This window comes from Mixophyes fleayi, chromosome 12 (assembly GCF_038048845.1).
Source record: "Mixophyes fleayi isolate aMixFle1 chromosome 12, aMixFle1.hap1, whole genome shotgun sequence".
NCBI lineage: Eukaryota > Metazoa > Chordata > Amphibia > Anura > Limnodynastidae > Mixophyes > Mixophyes fleayi.
In genome coordinates this window covers 79635300-79657514 of record NC_134413.1, presented here as the reverse complement: position 1 = coordinate 79657514, position 22215 = coordinate 79635300, and the positions used below count along the sequence as shown (strand labels likewise).

Below are 22215 nucleotides of genomic sequence, written 5' to 3'. Positions count from 1 at the left end.
TCTAGTCACAGTCGGAAAAACCCGTGGCTGTAGTCCTGGTGGGAAGGTTGGATTGTGGGTCAGTGTGGTGAGAGGAGACAATATGTAAGAAAGGTGTTTTAGTTTCCTCAAATAAGCCCAGCGTTGGAGGGTAGGACCAGCTGTGGGATGTGGGGCAGCCTGGTGAGCCAAGGAGGAGATAGAGAGGGACCTTAAGAGTATAGCAGCACAGTGGCTCACTGGTTAGCACTTCTGCCTCACAGCACTGGGGTCATGAGTTCAATTCCCAACCATGACCCAACCATGTGTGGAGTTTGTGTGTTTTCTCTGTGTTTGTTCTCCCAGCTCAAACAAAATCACAAACTTATTTCTGCAAGTCTGGGAGGAAGAGGAATAAGACTTTTAGTAGGGTGTTCATCTTGATAATATTAATCCTCCCCTGAAGCCTTAGGAACGTCATGTCCTATATTAAGAGCGGATCTTGAAGATTAGTGGAATATAATTCCCCGTAAACAAATTTGAGCCTGTCCTGTTTTTTTTTCATCTTGAATCTTCTTCAATCCACTGAATTGACCCAGATTTCTGACAAACTGAAGTAAAATCATTACTGTCACCCACTGATTTCAAATCAGTGCCACTGAACCCGGGTGATTTTACTAGATTTCTCCTGATTTCAGTGAATTAAGGAAATTTACAGAAAAAAACAGGACTGGCTTTAAAAAGTCCTCTTTTGATGGAATTATACAAATGTACCTCTGCACACCTTCCTTTCCTTATGTCTGAAATCCACTGTTCACAAATAATTGGGCTTTTGCATTCAATCAAATAAGACTGGAAGTATGAACCAAAAACCCGTCCTGGTTTTTTCTTCAAAATTCTTCAATTCACTGAAATCAGGGAAAATCAACTGAAATCACCGAGATTCAGTGAGATTGATTTCAAATCACTGCAATCACCCCTTGATTTCAAATCAGTCCCACTGGATCTGGGTGATTTCACTGGATTTCAGTAAATTGTTGAAAATAGCCAGAAAAAAACAGGACTGGGGTTTTCTGTGTTGCTTTTCCAAGCCAGGCTTCTTTCTGGTGGGAATCGAGAGCAATAAAATACCCACTGCTTCTTTGTGTCTCCTCTCTGATATTCATTCTCCACAAATAATCAAGAATTTTAGCAATTCATCCAAATGTGGGCACTCGCTGTGAGCGGTCTTTAGACCCGAGGCAACGCTACAACACAGCGCACTGCGGAGACTTTGAGCCGTAGCTACACGCTGCGACATCGGGCCATTGGCCGGCGTAAGAGAAAAAGATGTGCCCAGTTAATTGTTAATGGGGGAAAAAAAGTTTCTAAAGTACAGTAACTGTCATCGGCTATTTATAAAGCAAACACAGGAAGAGTGTACAAACTCCACACAGATAGGGCCATGGTTGGGAATTGAACTCACAACCCCAGTGTTGTAAGGCAGGTGTGCTAACCACTAGGCCACCATGCTGTCCTTTATGCAAATGCCATGTATGTATCATTTATTGATCTAAAATAAATTCCAGTGAATCCGGAGGATTTTATGTATTTTCCACTTAGTAAAATTCTCATGTGCCTGGAAATTAAAGGTAGATCTTGGCCTCTTAGAGAAACAACTAGTAGAAGCTAGATACTAATTCCTAACAGCTTTTAGGACAAACATCTGTTGTGGGAGGGGCAGCTGGGTGTCTTATAGGCGCTGTTGAGAGCTCATTGGCTGAATCATTGGCCCAACCCCCTGACTGGGTGGAGCCATGCAACCCCTTTGCCTTTTTTGGACATAGCAGGGAAGTTATCGATGGAGCGATAATTTCTAAAGTTTCGGATTTCAATAAGTAAAAGTTGCATGTGGGTTTTTGCCATTGTCAGATGTCGAGGTAGAAGGAAAAGCAGTTCAAAGGATATACCTGACAAATGACAAGAAACTCAGAACAAACTATAGGTAGCACAGTGGCTTAGTGGTTAGCACTTCTGCCTTGCAGCACTGGGGTCATGTGTTTGATTCCCAACCATGGCCTTATCTGTGTGGAGTTTGTATGTTCTTTCTGTGTTTGTTCTTTGAGCCCAAACAAAATCACAAACTTATTTCTGCAAATCTGGGAGGGATAGGAAGAGGTATAAAGCTTTTAGGGTAGAGTGTTCATCTTGACAATGTTAATCCACCCCTGAAGCCTTAGGAACGCCATGTCCTATATTAAGAGCGGAACTTGGGGATTAGTGGAATATAATTCTCCGTAAACAAGTTTGAGCCTGTCCTGTTTTTTTTTTCTTGAATCTTCTTCAATCCACTAAATTGACTTTGAGCCATAGCTACACGCTGCGACATCAGGCCATTGGCCGGCGTAAGAGAAAAAGATGTGCCCAGTTAATTGTTAATGGGGGGAAAAAAGTTTCTAAAGCACACTATCTGTCGTCAGCTATTTATATAGCATACACAGGGAGGGTGTACAAACTCCACACAGATAAGGCCAAGGTCGGGAATTGAACTCACAAACCCAGTGTTGTAAGGCAGGAGTGCTAACCACTAGGCCACCGTTCTGTGCAAGAGTCATGTATGTATCATTTATTGATCTAAAATAAATTCCAGTGAATCCAGACGATTTTATGTATTTTCCACTTAGTAAAATTCTCATGTGCCTGGAAATTAAAGGTAGATCTTGGCCTCTTAGAGAAACAACTAGTAAAAGCTAGATACTAATTCCTAACAGCTTTTAGGATAAGATAATATGAGGGCATTGGGATGTCTCTATTTCATACGGCACTTTTTTGGGTTTGAAACTTTTTTTTATTATTATTACGATGGCCAAAGTACAGCTAGAAATGTCCTTCTCAGCTAAAGTACTACTGTCAAGTGCAAATGGTAAGTATAGTTACGTGATGGTACAAATTTTGTTTTGTTTTCCAGGATGGAAATAGCACTGCTTCCTTCTCCAAAGCAAGGAACACCTCTAAATATGTGCCCTCTCCCACCCCATTATCTTATTTTAATAAAAATCACAAAATAAAATGCTGTTTTTGCCCACATGCGCATCCATACACTTAGGGGTAAATATATCAAACTGCGAGTTTGCCAGCGTGTTTAAATTGCTGCAAATCGCGAGTGTTTACCCGCAATTTTTTTTTTTAAAAAATGGAAATGTATCAAGCTGCGATTTTGACACTCATGTTCAAAATCGCTGGTCATCTCTGGCGATTTTGAGCGATGTAAACACTCATGAGTTTAGCAAACTCTCCCGTGTTTGGCAAACTCGCCTGTGTTGTAACAGTGAGTTGTCAACACATCACTGTTACACTGGCCCTGGTTAAAAGTTAAAGAATAGATAAAAGTTTTAAAAAAAAAAAAAGCATGAGGTCCCCCCGCTATTCATGCTTAACCCTAGTGCTGCCTGACTAGTGCTGGTCCCATGAAAATCGGGGAAAAATTTTGCGTGGGGTCCCCCCGATTTTCACTTTACCAGCACTAGGCAAACCAGCCAGGGTTGGCGGCACTATAGCAGGGGGACGCGTGGCAGGGGTCCCCCTGCCATAATGACTAACCAACCCTAGACTGTTCAGCGCTGGGCTGGATTCCCTAGGGAGTGGGGTCCGCCGAAAAAAAACAAGCTGTATTTACTGTATTACAGCTTACGCAAGTAGCGCAGCGCATGCGCAATGAGCTACGTTACTTGCGTAAGCTCTAGGTACAGTATTAGGTGATTCCCCCACTAGCATGGGAAAATCCCATAATACTGTACTTTCAACTTACGCAAACAACGTAAGATCATTGCGAAATGGACCTCCTACTAGGTAGGAGGTGTTTGCGGCAGCTCATGCCTTTTTATATTTTTCTTCAAGCAAGCACACAGATTCGGGATGTACAAATATGGGCCCTTTCTGGGCAAAGTGTTCCTGCTTTTCAAGAATCGTTTATGGAGGTATAAAATGGATGGGACTGGGGCAAGCCGTCAAGATGGAAGTATAAATATTAAGGGACTGGGGCAAGCCAGGACGTTGGTGGACCCCACTCCCTAGGGAATCCAGCCCAGCGCTGAACAGTCTAGGGTTGGTTAGTCATTATGGCAGGGGGACCCCTGCCGCGCGTCCCCCTGCTATAGTGCCGCCAACCCTGGCTGGTTTGCCTAGTGCTGGTAAAGTGAAAATCGGGGGGACCCCACGCAAAATTTTTCCCCGATTTTCACGGGACCAGCACTAGTCAGGCAGCACTAGGGTTAAGCATGAATAGTGGGGGGACCTTACGCTTTTTTTTTTTTCAACTTTTATCTGTTCTTTGACTTTTTAACACTGCCAGGGCCAGTGTAACAGTGATGTGTTTGTACAACACGCTGCTATCAAGCAGCGTGTTGTATCTGGCGTGTTTAGAAGCAAACTCTCCTGAGTTTGCTAACTCGCAGCTTCATACATTGGAGACTTGTATAGCTGCAGTGGCAAACAGTGGTGAGTTTGATCTCTGGCGATTTTGCAAGTAGCGATTTTGACAGAAGCAGAACTCTGGCGATTTTGTATGAAAACTCAGCTTCATACATCGGCGAGTTTCTACTCTCCTGAGAAAATCGCTGGAGTTGCAAAATCGCACTTTGATACATTTACCCCCTAGTCTGCATTTACCGAGGAATGTGGTTAACCCGTAACACAAAAGTATAGTCTGTTTATTCTGTAAAATATGACCATAATAATCCACAGTAAACTTATAGACATATAATTTCATTTACAGGTTATACAATATTTGAAGACAATTTGACCATTATTGGAACATTTCAATTGGTATTTATAAATACTTCATTTTACTCAAGCCAAGAAGGCAATATTGCATTTCCCATTCATATACGTGCACATAGAAGAAACATAAAGTTCAACAAGAAAAATAAACTATTTGATTTTGAGCCACCACTAGTGAAATTAAAGGAATTCCTTTCATTGGCAGCTGCTTTGTCCTACATAGCTTATGGAGGGTGTCACAGTACAGAGCTGCAGTTGTATAGTGCAAATATTGGGAAGGGGGTGTATGGGAGCATCAATGTGTTATTCTACGGCAGGGTCTAGTTTTATGTAATACCTCTAGGGATGCAAAATCCATTATATATGTAAAAAGGAAGAGTTAACTGGGTTGACTAGAATGTAGGAGACATTGTGGACTCTCCTTGTTCCTGCCAACTCTGTCTTTTCTCAGTCAGGCAGCCTGTAGTCCACCCACAACACTCTGCCAGGGGTGCCATGCAGGAATGAGCCAAGCAGTGCCAGGAGTTGGGAAGACAAGGACCCGCCCAAGTGTGAGAACCCCGGGTAAGTCATGTTTTGAGACCAAGTTTTGAATTTTCAGTTGGGTGAAAATTATTGATAAAATATTGACACAATCCACTACCTACTAATATATTTCTAGACAAGCATAAACCCCACTCTGGCATCCTTTTATGATCATTGGTTACGTGGTTAATTGTAAATTTTATAGATTATTGTTCAAGTCATCCTCGTGTTTCCACCATTCAGCGTCTGTATTGTGGCCACGAATGCATTGGTGTCAGTGGTGGGAATTGGAAAATCTGGAAAAAAAACCATAACGTAATAATATAAATTAGTTTATACAGAATAGACAGTGCATAGCATCTATCACAGGGCATAGGGAAATCACAAAGATGGTCATTTTAAATGTCATGTTAAGGTCACTAATCTCATCTCCTGTAATATTTACACCAATTACACAGGTCTTTTAAATTTTTAAAGGAAAATAAAATGCAGGGAGCCCAGTGACCCATCCCATGGTAGACCACTATGGCACTGGCCCCTGGGGGGTGGGCTCTTCTACAACCCAGCAAAGACCGCCCCCGAAGAGCAACTGCTTAAAAAGGACACATGAAGTAAACAAATACCAATATAGAGAGAGTATTAATAAGAGTACATTCATCAAAAGAGGCTGATGTACATATTAATTTTTATTATAAAGAATAACCGTATTATTTTTGTGTTGCTTTAGAAATAAGCTGTTAATTGGCTAGTTTGAAATTGAGCTGGGGCTTAGCACTGTATCTTGTATGCAACCATATTTTTCATATATCTACAAGACATGGAGGGTCACAGAGAGGACAGACAGACCCGGGAGTGACTCAGAATGGACAGATAGAGAGATGGAAGTCACAAATAAATGGGGGTTCACAGAATTGGCATTTGCAGAATGTACAAACAGGTAGAAATGGGGATCAATGAATGGAGGGTTCACTACAAACATGGACAGCAGACAAACAAGGGGGGAAAGCAGAAATGTGGGATCAATGAGTAGACAAACAAACATAGACGTTCATAAAGTGGATGGACAGATATGAGGATTAAAGAAAGGACAAACAGACATACCAACAAATACAAAAAAACATACATGGGGTACACAACGCATAGAGACAGGCATTCATGAGGTCACACAACAAATATAGGTGTGAAAATACATGAATACAGACAGAAATGAGAGTCACATTGTATATGACAGTTACAGAGCAGACATATATAGCAATCACAGTATATAGAAACATACATGAGGTTCACAGCACATACAATCGGTCACGGGGTGGAAACACTCACTATTCTTAAGGTTTAATGACTCATCCAATCCTCCACAAGTTTAACAAAAGTTAAACTTGTGGGTTTAACGGACTTCTAAATAAAATGACCTTCGTGTGTATGTGGGAAAAAATAGATTGTTGGGGGTATATTTACTAAACTGCGGGTTTGAAAAAGTGGAGACGTTGCCTATAGCAACCAATCAGATTCTAGCTGTCATTTTATAGAGCGCACAAAATAAATGATAACTAGAATCTGATTGGTTGCTATAGGCAACATCTCCACTTTTTCAAACCCGAAGTTTAGTAAATCTAGCCCTTAGTGTTAATGTGGAAGGGACTGAAGTGAAGATTGTTATCTCTGATTGAACAGCTCAGCATAATACATATAAAATACAATAATAATACTGTAATACAGTAATATAAACCATATTGTATTTTTTTTTTATTGTAAATGGACTTAACTAGAGTCCCACATAAAGCAATATAGTTCATACCATTTTTAAAAAGTAATAATACTGACCCGTCAAAGGTTTCCAGACTGTCCATAACAAGAAGGCTGTCTTCATCATGATTGGCTGACACTGAAAAGAAAATATACATAATCACACTATTGGTAATATTGGGTTATTTTAGTTGGATTCAGATTATTCAAGTTGCCCAGCATTGCACCATATGTAGTGGTCCAAACAATCATTCTGAGAAATAAAGATGTAATCAGAAATGATTGCTCATAAAGGAAAATCAGGTCAGCTGATTACCTAACGTATGTAACAAAGAGTGAATTCCGCTGTTCTGGTCTAAAGACACCCACTGGTGCACGGATTAGCTAATCAATTGATCTCATCATCATCAGCTATTTATATAGCGCCTCTAATTCCGCAGCGCTGTACAGAGAACTCATTCACATCAGTCCCTGCCCCATTGGAGCTTCCAATCTAAAATCCCTAACATACACACGCAGAGAGACTAGGGTCAATTGGATAGCAGCCAATTGAATTACTACTATGTTTTTGGAGTGTGGGAGGAAACCAGAGCAACCCATGAAAACATGGGGAGAACATACAAACTCCACACAGATAAGGCCATGGTCAGGAATCAAACTCATGACTCCAGTGCTGTGAGGCAGAAGTGCTAACCACTAAGCCATCACGCTGCCCAAATAGTGCAATGTGTGTCATCAAGTGTCTTTTCACAATTTGACTGAAAGATTTAACTGCATACTTTTTTCGGACAGAAGGAGAGATCTGGAAATGTAAAATCTCTTAATTCTGACACTGCTAAAACATCAGGTCACATATAAAATGAATGACTTTATGCCATTAAAGTTATCTAATATTTGCTCCACTGTAACACTGAATAAAAAAATTACTAAATGTAGCTACTCCAGCACATTGGGGGTAACCATGACCTTGCTGGGAGTATTGCAATTGTTTTAGCTTCCAGCCAGGGCCGGACTGGGACTAAAAATCAGCCCTGGCATTTAAAGCACACAGGCCCACCTCTGTTGAAAAAAATGTGTGCGACAGTGCAGTGGCGGTGCCGCCAAGGGCGTAGCTACATTATGTTGGGGGCGTGGTCAAAATGGTGCGTTGATACATACATTATAATAAAACATTACATTTATCAGACCCTCCCCATCCACATTACGCCACCCCCCCAGATACATTATGACACCCCCACCCCACTGTACTTATCTATGCTTCTGATGCTGCTGACATTCCTGTAGAGTGAGCAGGGAAGCTCTTAGTTTCACGAGATTAATAAATCTCATGAGACTTAGAGCTCCTCGGCTTGCTCTGCAGGCTGTGTCCTCGGCGGAACTGGGAGCACAAATTCCTCCTGCTGACCAGAACTGGATTAAGGCTCGGGGGCCCGGCACTTAAGTCATAGGGGCTCCTATAATGTAATTTGGCTATTAGACAAATTTTTGACAAACACACAGGCAATACTGTGTGCACTACTGTTAGGTGCACGCAGTTCTGCCTTAACAAGCAGTACAGTGTGAAGTAGGACATATCTCCCAACTGTTCTTGTAGTCAGGCCAAATCCTGACTAAGCGGGACAGTCACCCACCAAATTCAGAACAGTTGGCAGACTGTCCTGGTCTCTCCTACCTGTCTTGTCATGGTCACCACTTGTGGCTGCTGGTGTCTTTAGATCAGTTGCTGCTTGTCTGGATCCTGGAATGTTGGATGCCCTATTAGGAGAAAAAGTACATGAGTAAATGAAATTTAGCCCTGGTGTTAAATCAATATAGCATCCACGTTTTAAAATTAGGCCTCACTGCAGCCACTCATTAAAATACTAGTATTCACATTTGATAAATAAATCTATTTCCCTCCAACTAGCCCTGACATTAAATAGCATTCCCATTTAATAAATAAAAATATTTTCCTCTCTCCAAACAACCCCAGTAAGAAATTAAATAGCATTTAAGTTTAATAAATATATCCATTTCCTACAACCACCCCAGGCATTAAATAACTCATAATCACATTTAATAAATAGACCTAATTTTCCACACACACAGCCCCACATTCAATTAATAGCTCCCAAACCACCCCAGCATTAAATTAAAAATCCAATCACCCCATCTTAAATTGATAGGCCCCACTATTAAATTGCCCCTCCATCCCCCCACAAATTGAATAGCACCCAATAATTAGCCCCTACCTGCAATTCACCATTAGATTAACCAGCCTACCTCCCACATTATATTAAGACCCCCCCATCCACACATTATAGTCATACACCGATCCCCCCCCCACACACACACACATTATAGTCGTACGCCGGCCCCCCCCCACACACACACACACACACACACACACACACACACACACACACATTATGGTCATACACTGACCCCCCCCACACACACATTATGGTCATACACTGACCCCCCCACACACACATTATGGTCATACACCGGCCCCCACACACACACACATTATGGTCATACGCCGGCCCCCACACACATACAATAGTCATACCCTGTCACACACAAAACATACTATATTTTCACTGTCACACACGTACACACTATAATCATACCCTGTCACACACACATACTTTACATACCCTGGCACCCACATACTTTACATACCCTGGCACCCACATACTTTACATACCCTGGCACCCACATACTTTACATACCCTGGCACCCACATACTTTACATAATCTGGCACCCACATACTTCACATAATCTGGCACCCACATACTTTACATAATCTGGCACCCACATACTTTACATAATCTGGCACCCACATACTTTACATACCCTGGCACCCACATACTTTACATACCCTGGCACCCACATACTTTACATACCCTGGCACCCACATACTTTACATAATCTGGCACCCACATACTTTACATACCCTGGCACCCACATACTTTACATACCCTGGCACCCACATACTTTACATACCCTGGCACCCACATACTTTACATAATCTGACACCCACATACTTTACATACCCTGGCACCCACATACTTTACATACCCTGGCACCCACATACTTTACATAATCTGGCACCCACATACTTTACATACCCTGGCACCCACATACTTTACATACCCTGGCACCCACATACTTTACATACTCTGGCACCCACATACTTTACATACCCTGGCACCCACATACTTTACATAATCTGGCACATAAACTACCCCCCTCTCCCTCCTTACCTTGTGCGCTCCGCGGCGCGCTGTGCAGTCTCTCCTATCACATGGGATGGCACCTATCACGTGGTGCGCGTCCCATGTGACATAGCCAGATCCATTCATAGAAGAGGAGGGGAGAAGAGGACGCGCGGCCACCAGGAAGTAAGTATACAGCCGGCCCCATTTCTCAGCGCACAGACTGTCATGCAGGAATTCTGGCATGACAGTCTGTGCGCTTAGCGATGGGGCCGGCCAGCTAGCAACCGGCCCATCTGGCCATCGGCCCTTCTGGCATTTGCCAGAAGTGCCAGATGGCCAGTCCGGCCCTGCTTCCAGCCCTAAATCTCCATATGCTTTCTTAAAACCAGTTAGGTCATTTTAAGGGAAGAGTGGTTAACTTGCCCCTGGGTCTTGTCTTTTTTTTTTTTTATTTTATAAAAGTTGGTGTAGCTTTTGCCAGTTATACAATTAGTCACTTTGTCAGTGTACTGTAATCACTGAGGACATTGTTACTATGACAGAAGCAATTTAAACAACAATACTTTATAATTAAAGCAAGACTAATATTATATATGTTACACATTAAGTTTATATATGAAACAAATTATTTCATATATTTATCATTCTTTACATAACAAGTGTAAATATAATAATAATAATAATAATAATGAAAACTGAATGTATCTACACAACATATATATTGTGCATATATTAAACATTGTATGTATGAAGTGATGTTTTGTCACTGTATGTATGTATGTATGTATGAATGAATCCTTGTACTGTTACGATTTTGAAAATCAGATATTAGAGAGATAGGAAGTGAATGTTTGCAGATTCTCAGATGATGATTAGATTAGATAAGATATCTCGGAATGCTGTCAGTCTGAGTACTTTATTTTTTTTGTTTTACTAGAACATTTAATATTTATATTTTTTGTTACTTCAATATATATTCACATCTTTTACATGTTGATAAAGTACTACTGCCATCTTCTGTCCTATTAGTATTGGGTTACAAATTTCTCTTATTGAACTTGAGAAAGTGCAGGGTGGGAAGTTTAAATGGAATCTCTCTGGTGGTCAAAGAGACATCATGTCCCAGTCTTCTAGAACTGAAGAAAAGTCTTGGAATTAAAGCACTTTATCATCTTGGTCATAACATTGGATGGAATTTCTGTGCTGATGATATCATTGTCTGTATGCTAACCTTATGTATCATAGCTAAGGCGATCATTTATCATATCTTTGGTGTCTATTATTATTATTATTATAATAATAATAATAGTATATGTGCTAGTATTTCATGGTGGTATCTCTACATCCTTATACAATTTGATGCTGTGAATAGCATTACTTTAATAAAGCTTGCTCGGAGAGGGGATCTTAAATAATTGCATGTGTTGTGTATCTATATAAGGGTGACTTGTAGCATTGTTTTTGGACTGTGTTGCAATCATTATTGTAGTTTCAAAGTAACTCTTACTTTACCTGTGGCAGATACAGAAGTGATATTTTGTAGCTCAGTGGTTTCTACTGAGATATTGAGTCTATCTTTCACTGCGTTTTGTGGCAATCACATTTTGTGAAACTAATTTAATTGTAGGACACAGGGCTTTTTTGCTAAAAATACATTGAGCCTTGACATTTTGCAAGCCAAATCTCACAGAATACAGCGTCTATTTATATGTGTCTATTCTACAGTAGGCAGCAAAAGATCAATTAGCTAAAATAGCGTTTTATATCAACAAATTATTGTCAAAAAGTGCATAAACATATGTATTATGTATTGTAAATAAGTGAAGGAAATGGTTCACATGCTGACTAGATATCCTATCCTTCACTGATGAGTCTTAAAAAGGTCAAAACCAGCTGACTTCAGCTGGCCAAGACAATTCCATTACCCAGATGTCAGTTCTCTTGAAGGAAAGTTGGTTTAGTTGGACATTTTCCAACCCAAATCTCACAGAATACAGCGTCTATTTATATGTGTCTATGGGCTTACACAGATGTCGCTTTGTGAGTTTGCCAAAGCCATGCCAATATTCAATAATTTGCAAACCTGTATTATGTTTTATGACTGATTTCTTTAAGCTCTGCCTGCTCCCTTCCCCTTTAATACAGCTAGTTTTAGGATGAAGTAGATAAACTAGGTTACGTAATTGTTGGACTTTTCTTGTACGTTGGCAATCTGATAATGTCAGGGGCAAACACAGGATTTGTAGAGGGGGGTTTCCACACCACGCCACCAGTGGGTGTGACCAGCTTGCATGGGGGCGTGGCTATAATATTAGACAGTGCCTGGCTGCTCTCCGACTCTTCTTATCCCTATAATCCATATAATATACATGGGCAATGCTGTGTGCACTACTGTACAGCAGAGCCATGTGAAGCGGGGGCAGGGTCAGCCACCTCAATTATAGAGTGCCCCAGGCTTGGAGGGGGGGTTTCCAGGTGTTAGTACCCCCCCCCCCCTCGGTTTGCCTATGAACGTGTATCTTTCTTTTCAAAACTTAGCCAAATAAAACATTTTAGTGCACTCTGTTGAAAGTGAAGCAGATATACAAATGACTGTGAAATGATAGAAAGTCTTTTTCATTTACCTCTGATTTGCTGTGAATGGGTGTAAATAAAGCTTGGAACTAACTTGTTCCGGAACTTGTAGACAATAGCAGAGATGAGAATAATGGCCAGTAATGCTATCACAACAAGTGTTGGTACCAGGTATGGGTGACTTTTGTCTATAAAAAAAAAAAAGCAGAAATAGTTGTCATTGATTAATTCCACAGGAATAAAAACTCTTTATAATAACAATAAACTTTATTTTAATATTTTTGTAAAAACACTGCAATTGGCATTAAATAAAGGGAACATTCAACAAAGCCTCTTGATGTCAAACAGCTTCGATCCAGCATTGAAATACTTATATTGCATTCTACAGAGTTAGCCTGCAGAGGGCTATAATTAACTTAATGTTAAAACGGTGGAAACAAGGAGACAGTTATACCTGCTAGTTGCAGAAGCTTTTGCCTTTCTGCTTCACCGGAGGTTTCTATCCTGCCTCCGCTCACCTTAGCACACCTGTGTTATGGTCTAACTGACCACAATAGTTCAGTGTAGCATCGTTACATCTTACACATTAACTGATTTTGTGGGAGAATGGTATAGTCTCATGACTGTTACAGAGTTCTCAATTACATCCTACTCATTATAAAATAGTTATAATAGCAATATCATTCAAATTTTAAATCTGTATTCATTACACGTACAAATACTACTGTGTTGTAATTAATATGTAACCTCAGGGGACAGAAGACGAATAAATGGATTTGATCTAAACCAATAAAAGTTTATTGTATTATCAAACGTATAGTAAAGAGAGGTTACTCGCTTGCACTACTAGGTACCCTATATAATAGAATGAAAAATAGACCATGATCATCATCACCATTTATTTATATAGCGCCACTAATGCCACAGCGCTGTACAGAGGACTCACTCACATCAGTCCCTGCCCCATTGGAGCTTACAGTCTAAATTACCTAATACACACACACACACAGACACACAGACTAGGGTCAATTTGATAGCAGCCAATTAACCTACCAGTATGTTTTTTGGAGTGTGGTAGGAAACCGGAACACCCGGAGGAAACCCACACAAACACAGGGAGAACATACAAACTCCTCACAGATAAGGCCGTGGTCGGGAATTGAACTCATGACCCCAGTGCTGTGAGGCAGAAGTGCTAACCACTGAGCCACCGTGCTGCCCATAATGAACAGAGTTCTGACAGTACTGAGTTTTAAAAGTCCAACTTTGAGTTGAAATTTATAGATTACTTGTAGATTGTGCATTTTATGATAAAAATCTATAATTCATTAGAACATAAAGAACATGTAAATTACTACAAAACTAGAAAGAGTAGTATGTCATCGAAATATTGACTCACATCTGGCCACACATACATGAAAGTGTATAATTTTCCCACCAAAAGCGGACTGACCTGAGATACCAACGGTGAGAATTTCACTTTGCAGAATCATGTTTCTTCTCAATGAGACATTTTTGATTGCCTTACATTGGTATGTTCCTCCATGGTAAGCATGTGTGGACTTTATATATAACACCTTCCCGCTGTCCCTGACATCATACATCCCATTGTCTTTGTCCACTTTCTCCTCATTGTGCAGCCACAGGAAAGTTGAAGCAATTCCTCGTGCCACTGAACAAGTAAAGGTAAGAGTGTCTCCAGGCTCCAGGTCGAGAGTCTTCCTTTCCGTACTGATTCTGACACCATCTATAGGCTCTGTAAGATAGCATTTGTCGTTCTTCATTAAAATGTATTTTCTGCTTATTGAACAAACATTAACTCTTGTGTGTTTATTTTTTCCAGAACCAAAAGAATTTGAATAGATGGTCCTACTTGTCACCCTGCTTGCCCCGTCTTAGCAGACCCTGGCATTCTGATAATTCTGGTGTTTACCAGAATGGTTGGGATTCCTGAAGATATGAGTGGGCTCGTCTTGGTTCCCAAACTTTTTTTAAAAGGTTGCTCAGCCTCAATCTGTTACACAAAGCTTATTTTAACAAAAAATGAAGAGCTTGAACCAATTTAATGTCTATACTCAGACTCAACTAATGTACTAACAGCTTGCAACCAGTAATACCAATGGACTCTCGAGAAGGCCAGTCAATGATGATGCCATTTGAGACATTATTTGGTAGGCAACAATTTTTAATAATATTGAAATGCAAGAATGTGGGCTGATTTACTTCAAATACCAAAGCTGCTTTTTTCTTCCAATCCGGCCCAAAATTATTATTATTATTATCATTTATTTGTTAGGCGCCACAAGGTTTCCGCACCACCGTACACAGTACAAACAGTAGACCATACAGGGTGAAACAGTACAGAACAATAAACACAAAGTACCAGTACTTCAGAAACTCCGGGCAGACATATGGAGTAAAGACGGAGCAGAAGAACAGGTATGGAGACAGGAGGGGAGGGGGGCCCTGCTCATACGAGCTTACATCCTAAGGGAGGGTGAACAAATTCAGGCACAAAAGGGAGCCAGTGAAGCAAAGGGGGGAGAGAAAAGAGGGGCCAGGGAGAGAGGGGAGAACGAGCAGAGTAGATGAGGTGTTAAGTGGATGGTTGGTAAGCTTTGAGGAACAGGTGAGTTTTAAGTGCCTGTTTGAAAGAGCACAGATTGGGAGAGAGATGGATGGAGCGAGGAAGGTCATTCCAGTGCAGGGGGGGCAGCTCAGGAGAAGTCTTGGATTCTGTAGTGGGAATAGGTGATCAGAGTGGAGGAATGTAGGGAATTCATTACAATTTTTCCTAAATTTTGTTTGTGCATTTGTGTACAGTGTCAGGTACATTACAATGGTTTATCCTCATTTAGTATAGAACCCCACTACCCACCAAGATCTTTGTCTTCAGAAGAATAAGATTATTCTTTCCGAATAAGCACTATCTTCACGCCACGGTCATAAAAAAGACAGGTCTTTCAAAGTGGGCTCACATTTTCTACATTCACAAATTAACTTTTGAGTCATTATGTTGATAAATGAACTCAATTTAATTAAAATAATAACGCAGATTGTCCAATCTCTATTCATTATTCCACCTTTAGGCTTATCTATCAACATCATAGAAAGATTAATTTATTAAAACAGCATAAATCAAATTATGTACAAATCACAAACGTTACATATCTTATGGAATACGATTCTACACATTTATAGTGCAATGGAAAATGGGAAAAAAACAGAATTGACAGGAAAAAATAAAGGATGAGAAAAGCAGAACAATAGATAAGTTTAGAGAGAAGAACGTTTTCGGGAATGTTTAGCATATATCAACGGTATGTTATCAGCTTCAGTTCAAATAAGTACACGTTAACTAATTAAAGCAAATGCATTCTCGTTTGGGGTGGGAGTAGCTACAGTCCCTTTGCTGTAAATATTTGCATGCCAACATTATGAAAGCTTTTTAGTCTTACCTATGACACTGATCTTCAAGCTAGCGCTCTTTTCGGTTGAGAATTGGTTGCTAACTTGGCATTCATAGTCTCCAGAATGATGCTGTTGAAGAGAGTCTATAAACAGTACTCTACCATTATGCATGATCTGGTACAAAACACAATTCACGTCCACCACCTTAGAATTATGGAGCCATGTAAACGTTGGAGAGGTGCCATACTGTATAGAGCAAGTGAAAGTCAAATTGTTCCCGGCCAAAATCTCATGGTCCTCCTTGTCTGCAGTCATTCTTATACTAGACATCCGCTCTGTTAGGGAAGAAAATTATTTTACTGGGTCAAAAACATCAGTGTAAGAGTTGATTAGACTTCTAGGGTCTTGCTTAAGAAAGATCAAAATCATAAATTCATTAGTTATTATGCCTAAATCTACATATCTAATTTCGCCATTTAAAAAGCATGAAAAGTCTTTTCAGTGTAACAGATGGAGATTGTAAATTATTATTATTATTATTAGTTTTTATTTATAGGGCGCCACTAGGTATCCATAGTGTCCTACAGGGACAGACAGAATCACAGTACAGGGTGAGACAGCACAGTACAGTTAACAAAAAGCACAGTAACTCGGAAGCTCAAAGTACAGCTAGATGACAGGTGCAAGACCCCAACGGGGTATAGAGAGGGGTAGTAGGGCAGAAGGACCTCACAGAAGTGGCAACAAGCTGGAGAGCAGAGTTAAAGTGGTGGAGAACAGGAGGAGAAGAGGCCCTGCTCGAAGGAGCGTACAATCTAAGGGGAGGGTAGGATGGACAGAGACGCAAGGGTAGGAGGAGGAAAGGGGGAGAACGGAGGTTGAGATGGGGAAGGGGAAAGAGGGGGGGAGATGAGAACAACAATGAGGAGGGAGGTGAGTGGGAGACAGGAAGGCTTTAAGGAAAAGGTGGATATTTAAGGCCCGTTTGAAGTTGGACAAGTTGGGGGATGTTCTGATGGAGCGGGGGAGCTTGTTCCAGTGAAGGGGGCAGCGCGGGAGAAGTCTTGGATGCGAGCATGGGAGGAGGTAACCAGGGAGGAAGAGAGGCGGCGGTCATTGGCCGAACACAGAGGGCAGAATGGAGCGTGAATGGAGATGAGGTTGAAGATGTAGGGAGCAGTGGAGTTGGAGAGGGCCATGAATGTAAGTGTGAGGAGCTTGAACACGATTCAGTAGGGAATGGGGAGCCAGTGAAGTGTTTGGTAGAGGGGGGAGACAGAACAGGAGCGTCGAGAAAGGAAGATGAGCCGAGCGGCTGCATTGAGTGAAGGGGAGCGAGTTGAGAGCGGGGGATCGTAAAGATCCTTTATAGAGTTCTATGTAAATTGACTTTTCACGTTTCCAAATGGTCTAAATTTGTTTTTCAGTTAGAAAGAAAACCAGAAAACAATGGGAATGAGGAGGTAAAATGGGCAGTTTAAAAAAAAATGGGCAAATAAAAAAATAAAAGAATATTATTACATTTACAAATAAAACAAATACAATTATATAAAAAAAAAATTGCAAAACTAGAGGATGAATAATATTCTGTCTGCTTACGTTGTACCAGTACGTATGATCCGTTACTCGTCTTAATGATATTGGTGGGAGAAGCCGAAACCTGACAGGTGTAATCTCCAGAATCATCCGGCTGAGCTGCGAAAACCCTGTACTTACTAACCGTCTTTAGACTCTTTCGCAATTTTCCATTTTGGTAGAAAGAATATGCAAGTGATATAGTCTGTCTGTTCGGAATGAGTGTCGCGTCACATGTTACAATAAAGGCATCTCCTGCTGCAATGGCATAGGGGTTCACTGATAACTGGGGCGTAGTAAACAGTTCTAGAATAGGGGGAAAAGAAGACATTATCATTTTTGCAGTGGTACTGTTTTGCATTAGTGAGTAAGTTTGCTTCCTTACAGTTCCTAACACGTGTTAGAGCCATCCTGTCCCCTGCACTGTACTTTACTGATAGTAGAGAGGAACATAAACATTATGTTTAGCCCTTCTATTTTTTTCTATTTTATTTTAGATGATTGTTTTACCTAACTTTATGTTTGACGCTTCTGTTTTTTGTGTTTTATTTTAGATTATTGTTTTACTTATTACATTATATTTCTCGCTTCTGCTTTTTGATCGACTAGCCATGCAATAGGCGTTTAATGATGCCATTGGTCTAAAATGATTGTGCTACATCTGTACGCCACAGAATGAAGAGCGCAAACAAGAACTGTCAAAAGAGCTATTAAAAGCTACGGTACCCAGGTCCTGAACAGCAAAGTGGTATTCAAATGTTCAAATGCCAAAAAGTTTAACCATCATGTCTTTCCAATGACGTCGTAAGTCATCTTTGGATAAACTTCGCAAGCCTAATGGTCTGGTATAAACTAAACTTTGCAGCAATGTTTGTACAAAATAAATATATTAAAAACTATACAAAAAAACAGAATCACTTAATCCCATTAGCTAGTGCAATATAAAAGCTAACTGGGTAATGTTTGACAAGACGCTGCTCACTTAAATTAAATTGCAAAGCCTTTACAGAGTTAAAAACAGAGCTTCAAAATGCGATAGTTCGTATCAGTGTCGGTGATTATCGGTGGAATTACTTTCCTTGTCCTGAAGACACCAGGAGAGTTCCAAATGCTTCTTCTTTAGCACCATTAGGGTCAAGTAACCAAATCTAGGGTCATGTAACCAATCTGGGTCCATGAAGGAATGTTTCACTAAAAGTTTATAATGTCTCACAAGCCTAAAAAGACCGATTGAACCTAAAATTTATAGTTATAAAAGATGATTAAAACACATAACTTTCAAAACTATGGGCAGCATGGTGGCATCGTGGTTAGCACTTCTGCCTCACAGCACTGGGGTCATGAGTTCAATTCCCGACCATGGCCTTATCTGTGTGGAGTTTGTATGTTCTCCCTGTGTTTGCGTGGGTTTCCTCTGGGTGCTCCGGTTTCCTCCCACACTCCAAAAACATACTAGTAGGTTAATTGGCTGCTATCAAAATTGACCCTAGACTCTACCTGTCTGTCTCCCTCTCTGTGAGTGTGTGTTAGGGAATTTAGACTGTAAGCCCCAATGGAGCAGGGACAGATGTGAATGAGTTCTCTGTCCAGTGCTGTGGAATCAGTGGCGCTATATAAATAAATGGTGATGATGATGATGAAAACTATTACAAAATATACCAGGAGTTGCAATGTTTGACATACAATGCAACATTTTTAGCTGGCCCATTGAAAGGTATTACTCTTAATTGTCAGACATTTTTAACTCCAACATATATTTCTTGCAGTTAATTGATTCTTAGAAAATATCAAAAAGATGCTCAAGTCTTATACATACACCTATTCCATCCAACTAGCTGAAAGGGGGTGGGGCTTGCCACCAGAATCCCCCACTGTTTGTCAGACACACACTCTTTTGCCCCCTATGGTTGGTGTGTTCACCTTGCAACAGTGCCTGGAAAATTATTGCAAGCACCTGCAATAAACCTATAAATTGATTGAGCAACATCCGTTTCTATATCGTTGTTTGAGAAGCATTTTTGCCCCATACTAAAGGACCAATCATCATCAGTTATTTATATAGCGCCGCTAATTCCGCAGCGCTGTACAGAGAACTCACTCACATCAGTCCCTGCCCCATTGAAGCTTACAGTCTAAGTTCCCTAATACACACACACACACACATACACACACACACACACACACACAGACACTAGGGTCAATTAAATAGCAGCCAATTAACCTACTAGTATGTTTTTGGAGTGTGGGAGGAAACTGGAGCACCCAGAGGAAACCCACGCAAACACGGGGAGAACATACAAACTCCTCACAGATAAGGACATGGTCGGGAATCAAACTCATGACCCCAGCACTGTGAGGCAGAAGTGCTAACCACTAGGCCACTGTGCTGCCCACTTATCAAAGATCCATGTGTATCCCTTTGCTCGTAACTTAATAAATAATAAATGGCAAATTGTGGAGTTCTACTATTTGACTATTTGGGGAAGTTGAATGTTGTATACATTTATTTTGACAGCTAACTGCAGTTTATTTAAAACCTTATTGCAAAAACTAGTTCTGGGCTGTACTCCATAGTAACCAATCAGATATCCAGATATCAGGTTTCAGTAATTTTGCTACAGAATATGTAAAATATAAGGACCCCTCTAAACGTTCCCCCCATGTCACCTTGTACGTTGATATCCAGAGCTTGGCTCATCTTTGTCACGCTGTTAGCTTTATTTTTAACTTCACATGTATAATTCCCAGAATCATTCTTCTTAGCTGATATAATGTTATATTTATTGGATGTACTGAATTCCTTCACAATCTGCCCGTTGTTGTAGAAAGCAAATTGCAGTTCTGTGTTTCCACGGAGGAGATATAAGGATGGACTTAGAGCTGTGTCACAGGAAAGGGTGATGTAGTCGCCTTCTGTTACCGGTGAGGCACTCGCTTTTAGCTGCAGGTAAGTGAAGAGCTCTACAAGAAATATTAAAGCAAGATTAAACAGCGCGTGATTGATTTATGTAATTATTGATGGAGTATCAGTAATATTGTTTTACTTTTTCTACATACAATTCATACGGCCCAAGACATTTAATGCATTGATGTAAATGTAATTTCAAAGTCTTAGTGAGCTAAACAATATGATCATTTCTTCCTTCTCAACATTCTCATCCTCATCGTCATCATTATCGTTATCATTATCGTTATCATTGGCATCATCATCATCATCATTCATCATAATCAGCAGCAGTCATCATCATCGTCATCATCATCATCAGCAGGAGGCATCATCATCAATCATTGTCATCATCATCGTCATCATTATCATCATCATCATCATTGTCGTCATCATCATCAATCATTGTCATCATCATCATCATCATTGTCGTCATCAATCATCATCATCCTCATCGTCATCATTGTTATCATCATCATCATTAGCAGCAGCAATCATCATCATCATTATCATCAATCATTGTCATCATCATCATTGTCATCATCAATCATCATCATCCTCAACATCATCATTATCGTCATCATCATCATCAGCAGCAGTCATCATCATCGTCATCGTCATCATTATCGTCATCATTGTCGTCATCATCATCATCATTAGCAGTCATCATCATCATCAGCAGCAGTCATCATCATCATCATTCATCATCATCAGCAGCAGTCATCATCATCATCATCAGCAGCAGTCATCATCATCATCAGCAGCAGCAGTCATCATCATCATCATCAGCAGTCATCATCATCATCATCATCATCGTCATCATTATCGTCATCATTGTCTTCATCATCATCATCATTCATCATCATCAGCAGCAGTCATCAGCAGCAGTCATCATCATCATCAATCATTGTCATCATCATCATCGTCATTAGCAGTCATCATCATCGTCGTCATCATCATCAATCATTGTCATCATCATCATCATTGTTGTCATCAATCATCATCATCCTCATCGTCATCATTGTTATCATCATCATTAGCAGCCGCAATCATCATCATCATCGTCATCATCATCATCAATCATTATCATCAATCATTGTCATCATCATCATTGTCATCATCAATCATCATCATCCTCAACATCATCATTATCGTCATCATCATCATCATCAGCAGCAGCAGCAGTCATCATCATCGTCATCATCATCATCGTCATCATCATCATCATCAATCATTGTCATCATCATTATCATCATCATCGTCATCATCATCGTCATCATCATCATCATCAATCATTGTCATCATCATCATCATTGTCTTCATCAATCATCACCATCCTCATCGTCATCATTGTTATCATCATCATCATTAGCAGCAGCAATCATCATCATCATCGCATCGTCATCATCATCATCATCATTATCATCAATCATTGTCATCATCATCATTGTCATCATCAATCATCATCATCCTCAACATCATCATTATCGTCATCATCATCATCATCAGCAGCAGTCATC

The 22215-nt window shown here is 40.4% G+C and overlaps 2 protein-coding genes across 3 annotated transcripts in view; one reads left to right on the top strand and one right to left on the bottom strand.

Moving 5' to 3' along the window:
• The window catches only part of LOC142108392 (Fc receptor-like protein 5), an 87550-nt gene that overhangs the window by 20487 nt on the left and 44848 nt on the right, over window positions 1–22215 (top strand). The window lies entirely within an intron of this gene.
• The window catches only part of LOC142108163 (Fc receptor-like protein 5), a 43775-nt gene continuing 26240 nt past the window's right edge, over window positions 4681–22215 (bottom strand). For both annotated transcript variants that reach the window (XM_075191777.1, XM_075191776.1), the window contains 7 exons: window positions 20419–20712; window positions 17776–18057; window positions 16224–16511; window positions 14219–14521; window positions 12816–12953; window positions 7066–7126; window positions 4681–5537 (listed from right to left, as the gene is read on the bottom strand). In XM_075191777.1, coding sequence (XP_075047878.1) covers window positions 5516–5537; window positions 7066–7126; window positions 12816–12953; window positions 14219–14521; window positions 16224–16511; window positions 17776–18057; window positions 20419–20712 — 1388 coding nt within the window. In that variant the 3' untranslated portion in view covers window positions 4681–5515. The remainder of the gene's footprint in view (window positions 5538–7065; window positions 7127–12815; window positions 12954–14218; window positions 14522–16223; window positions 16512–17775; window positions 18058–20418; window positions 20713–22215) is intronic.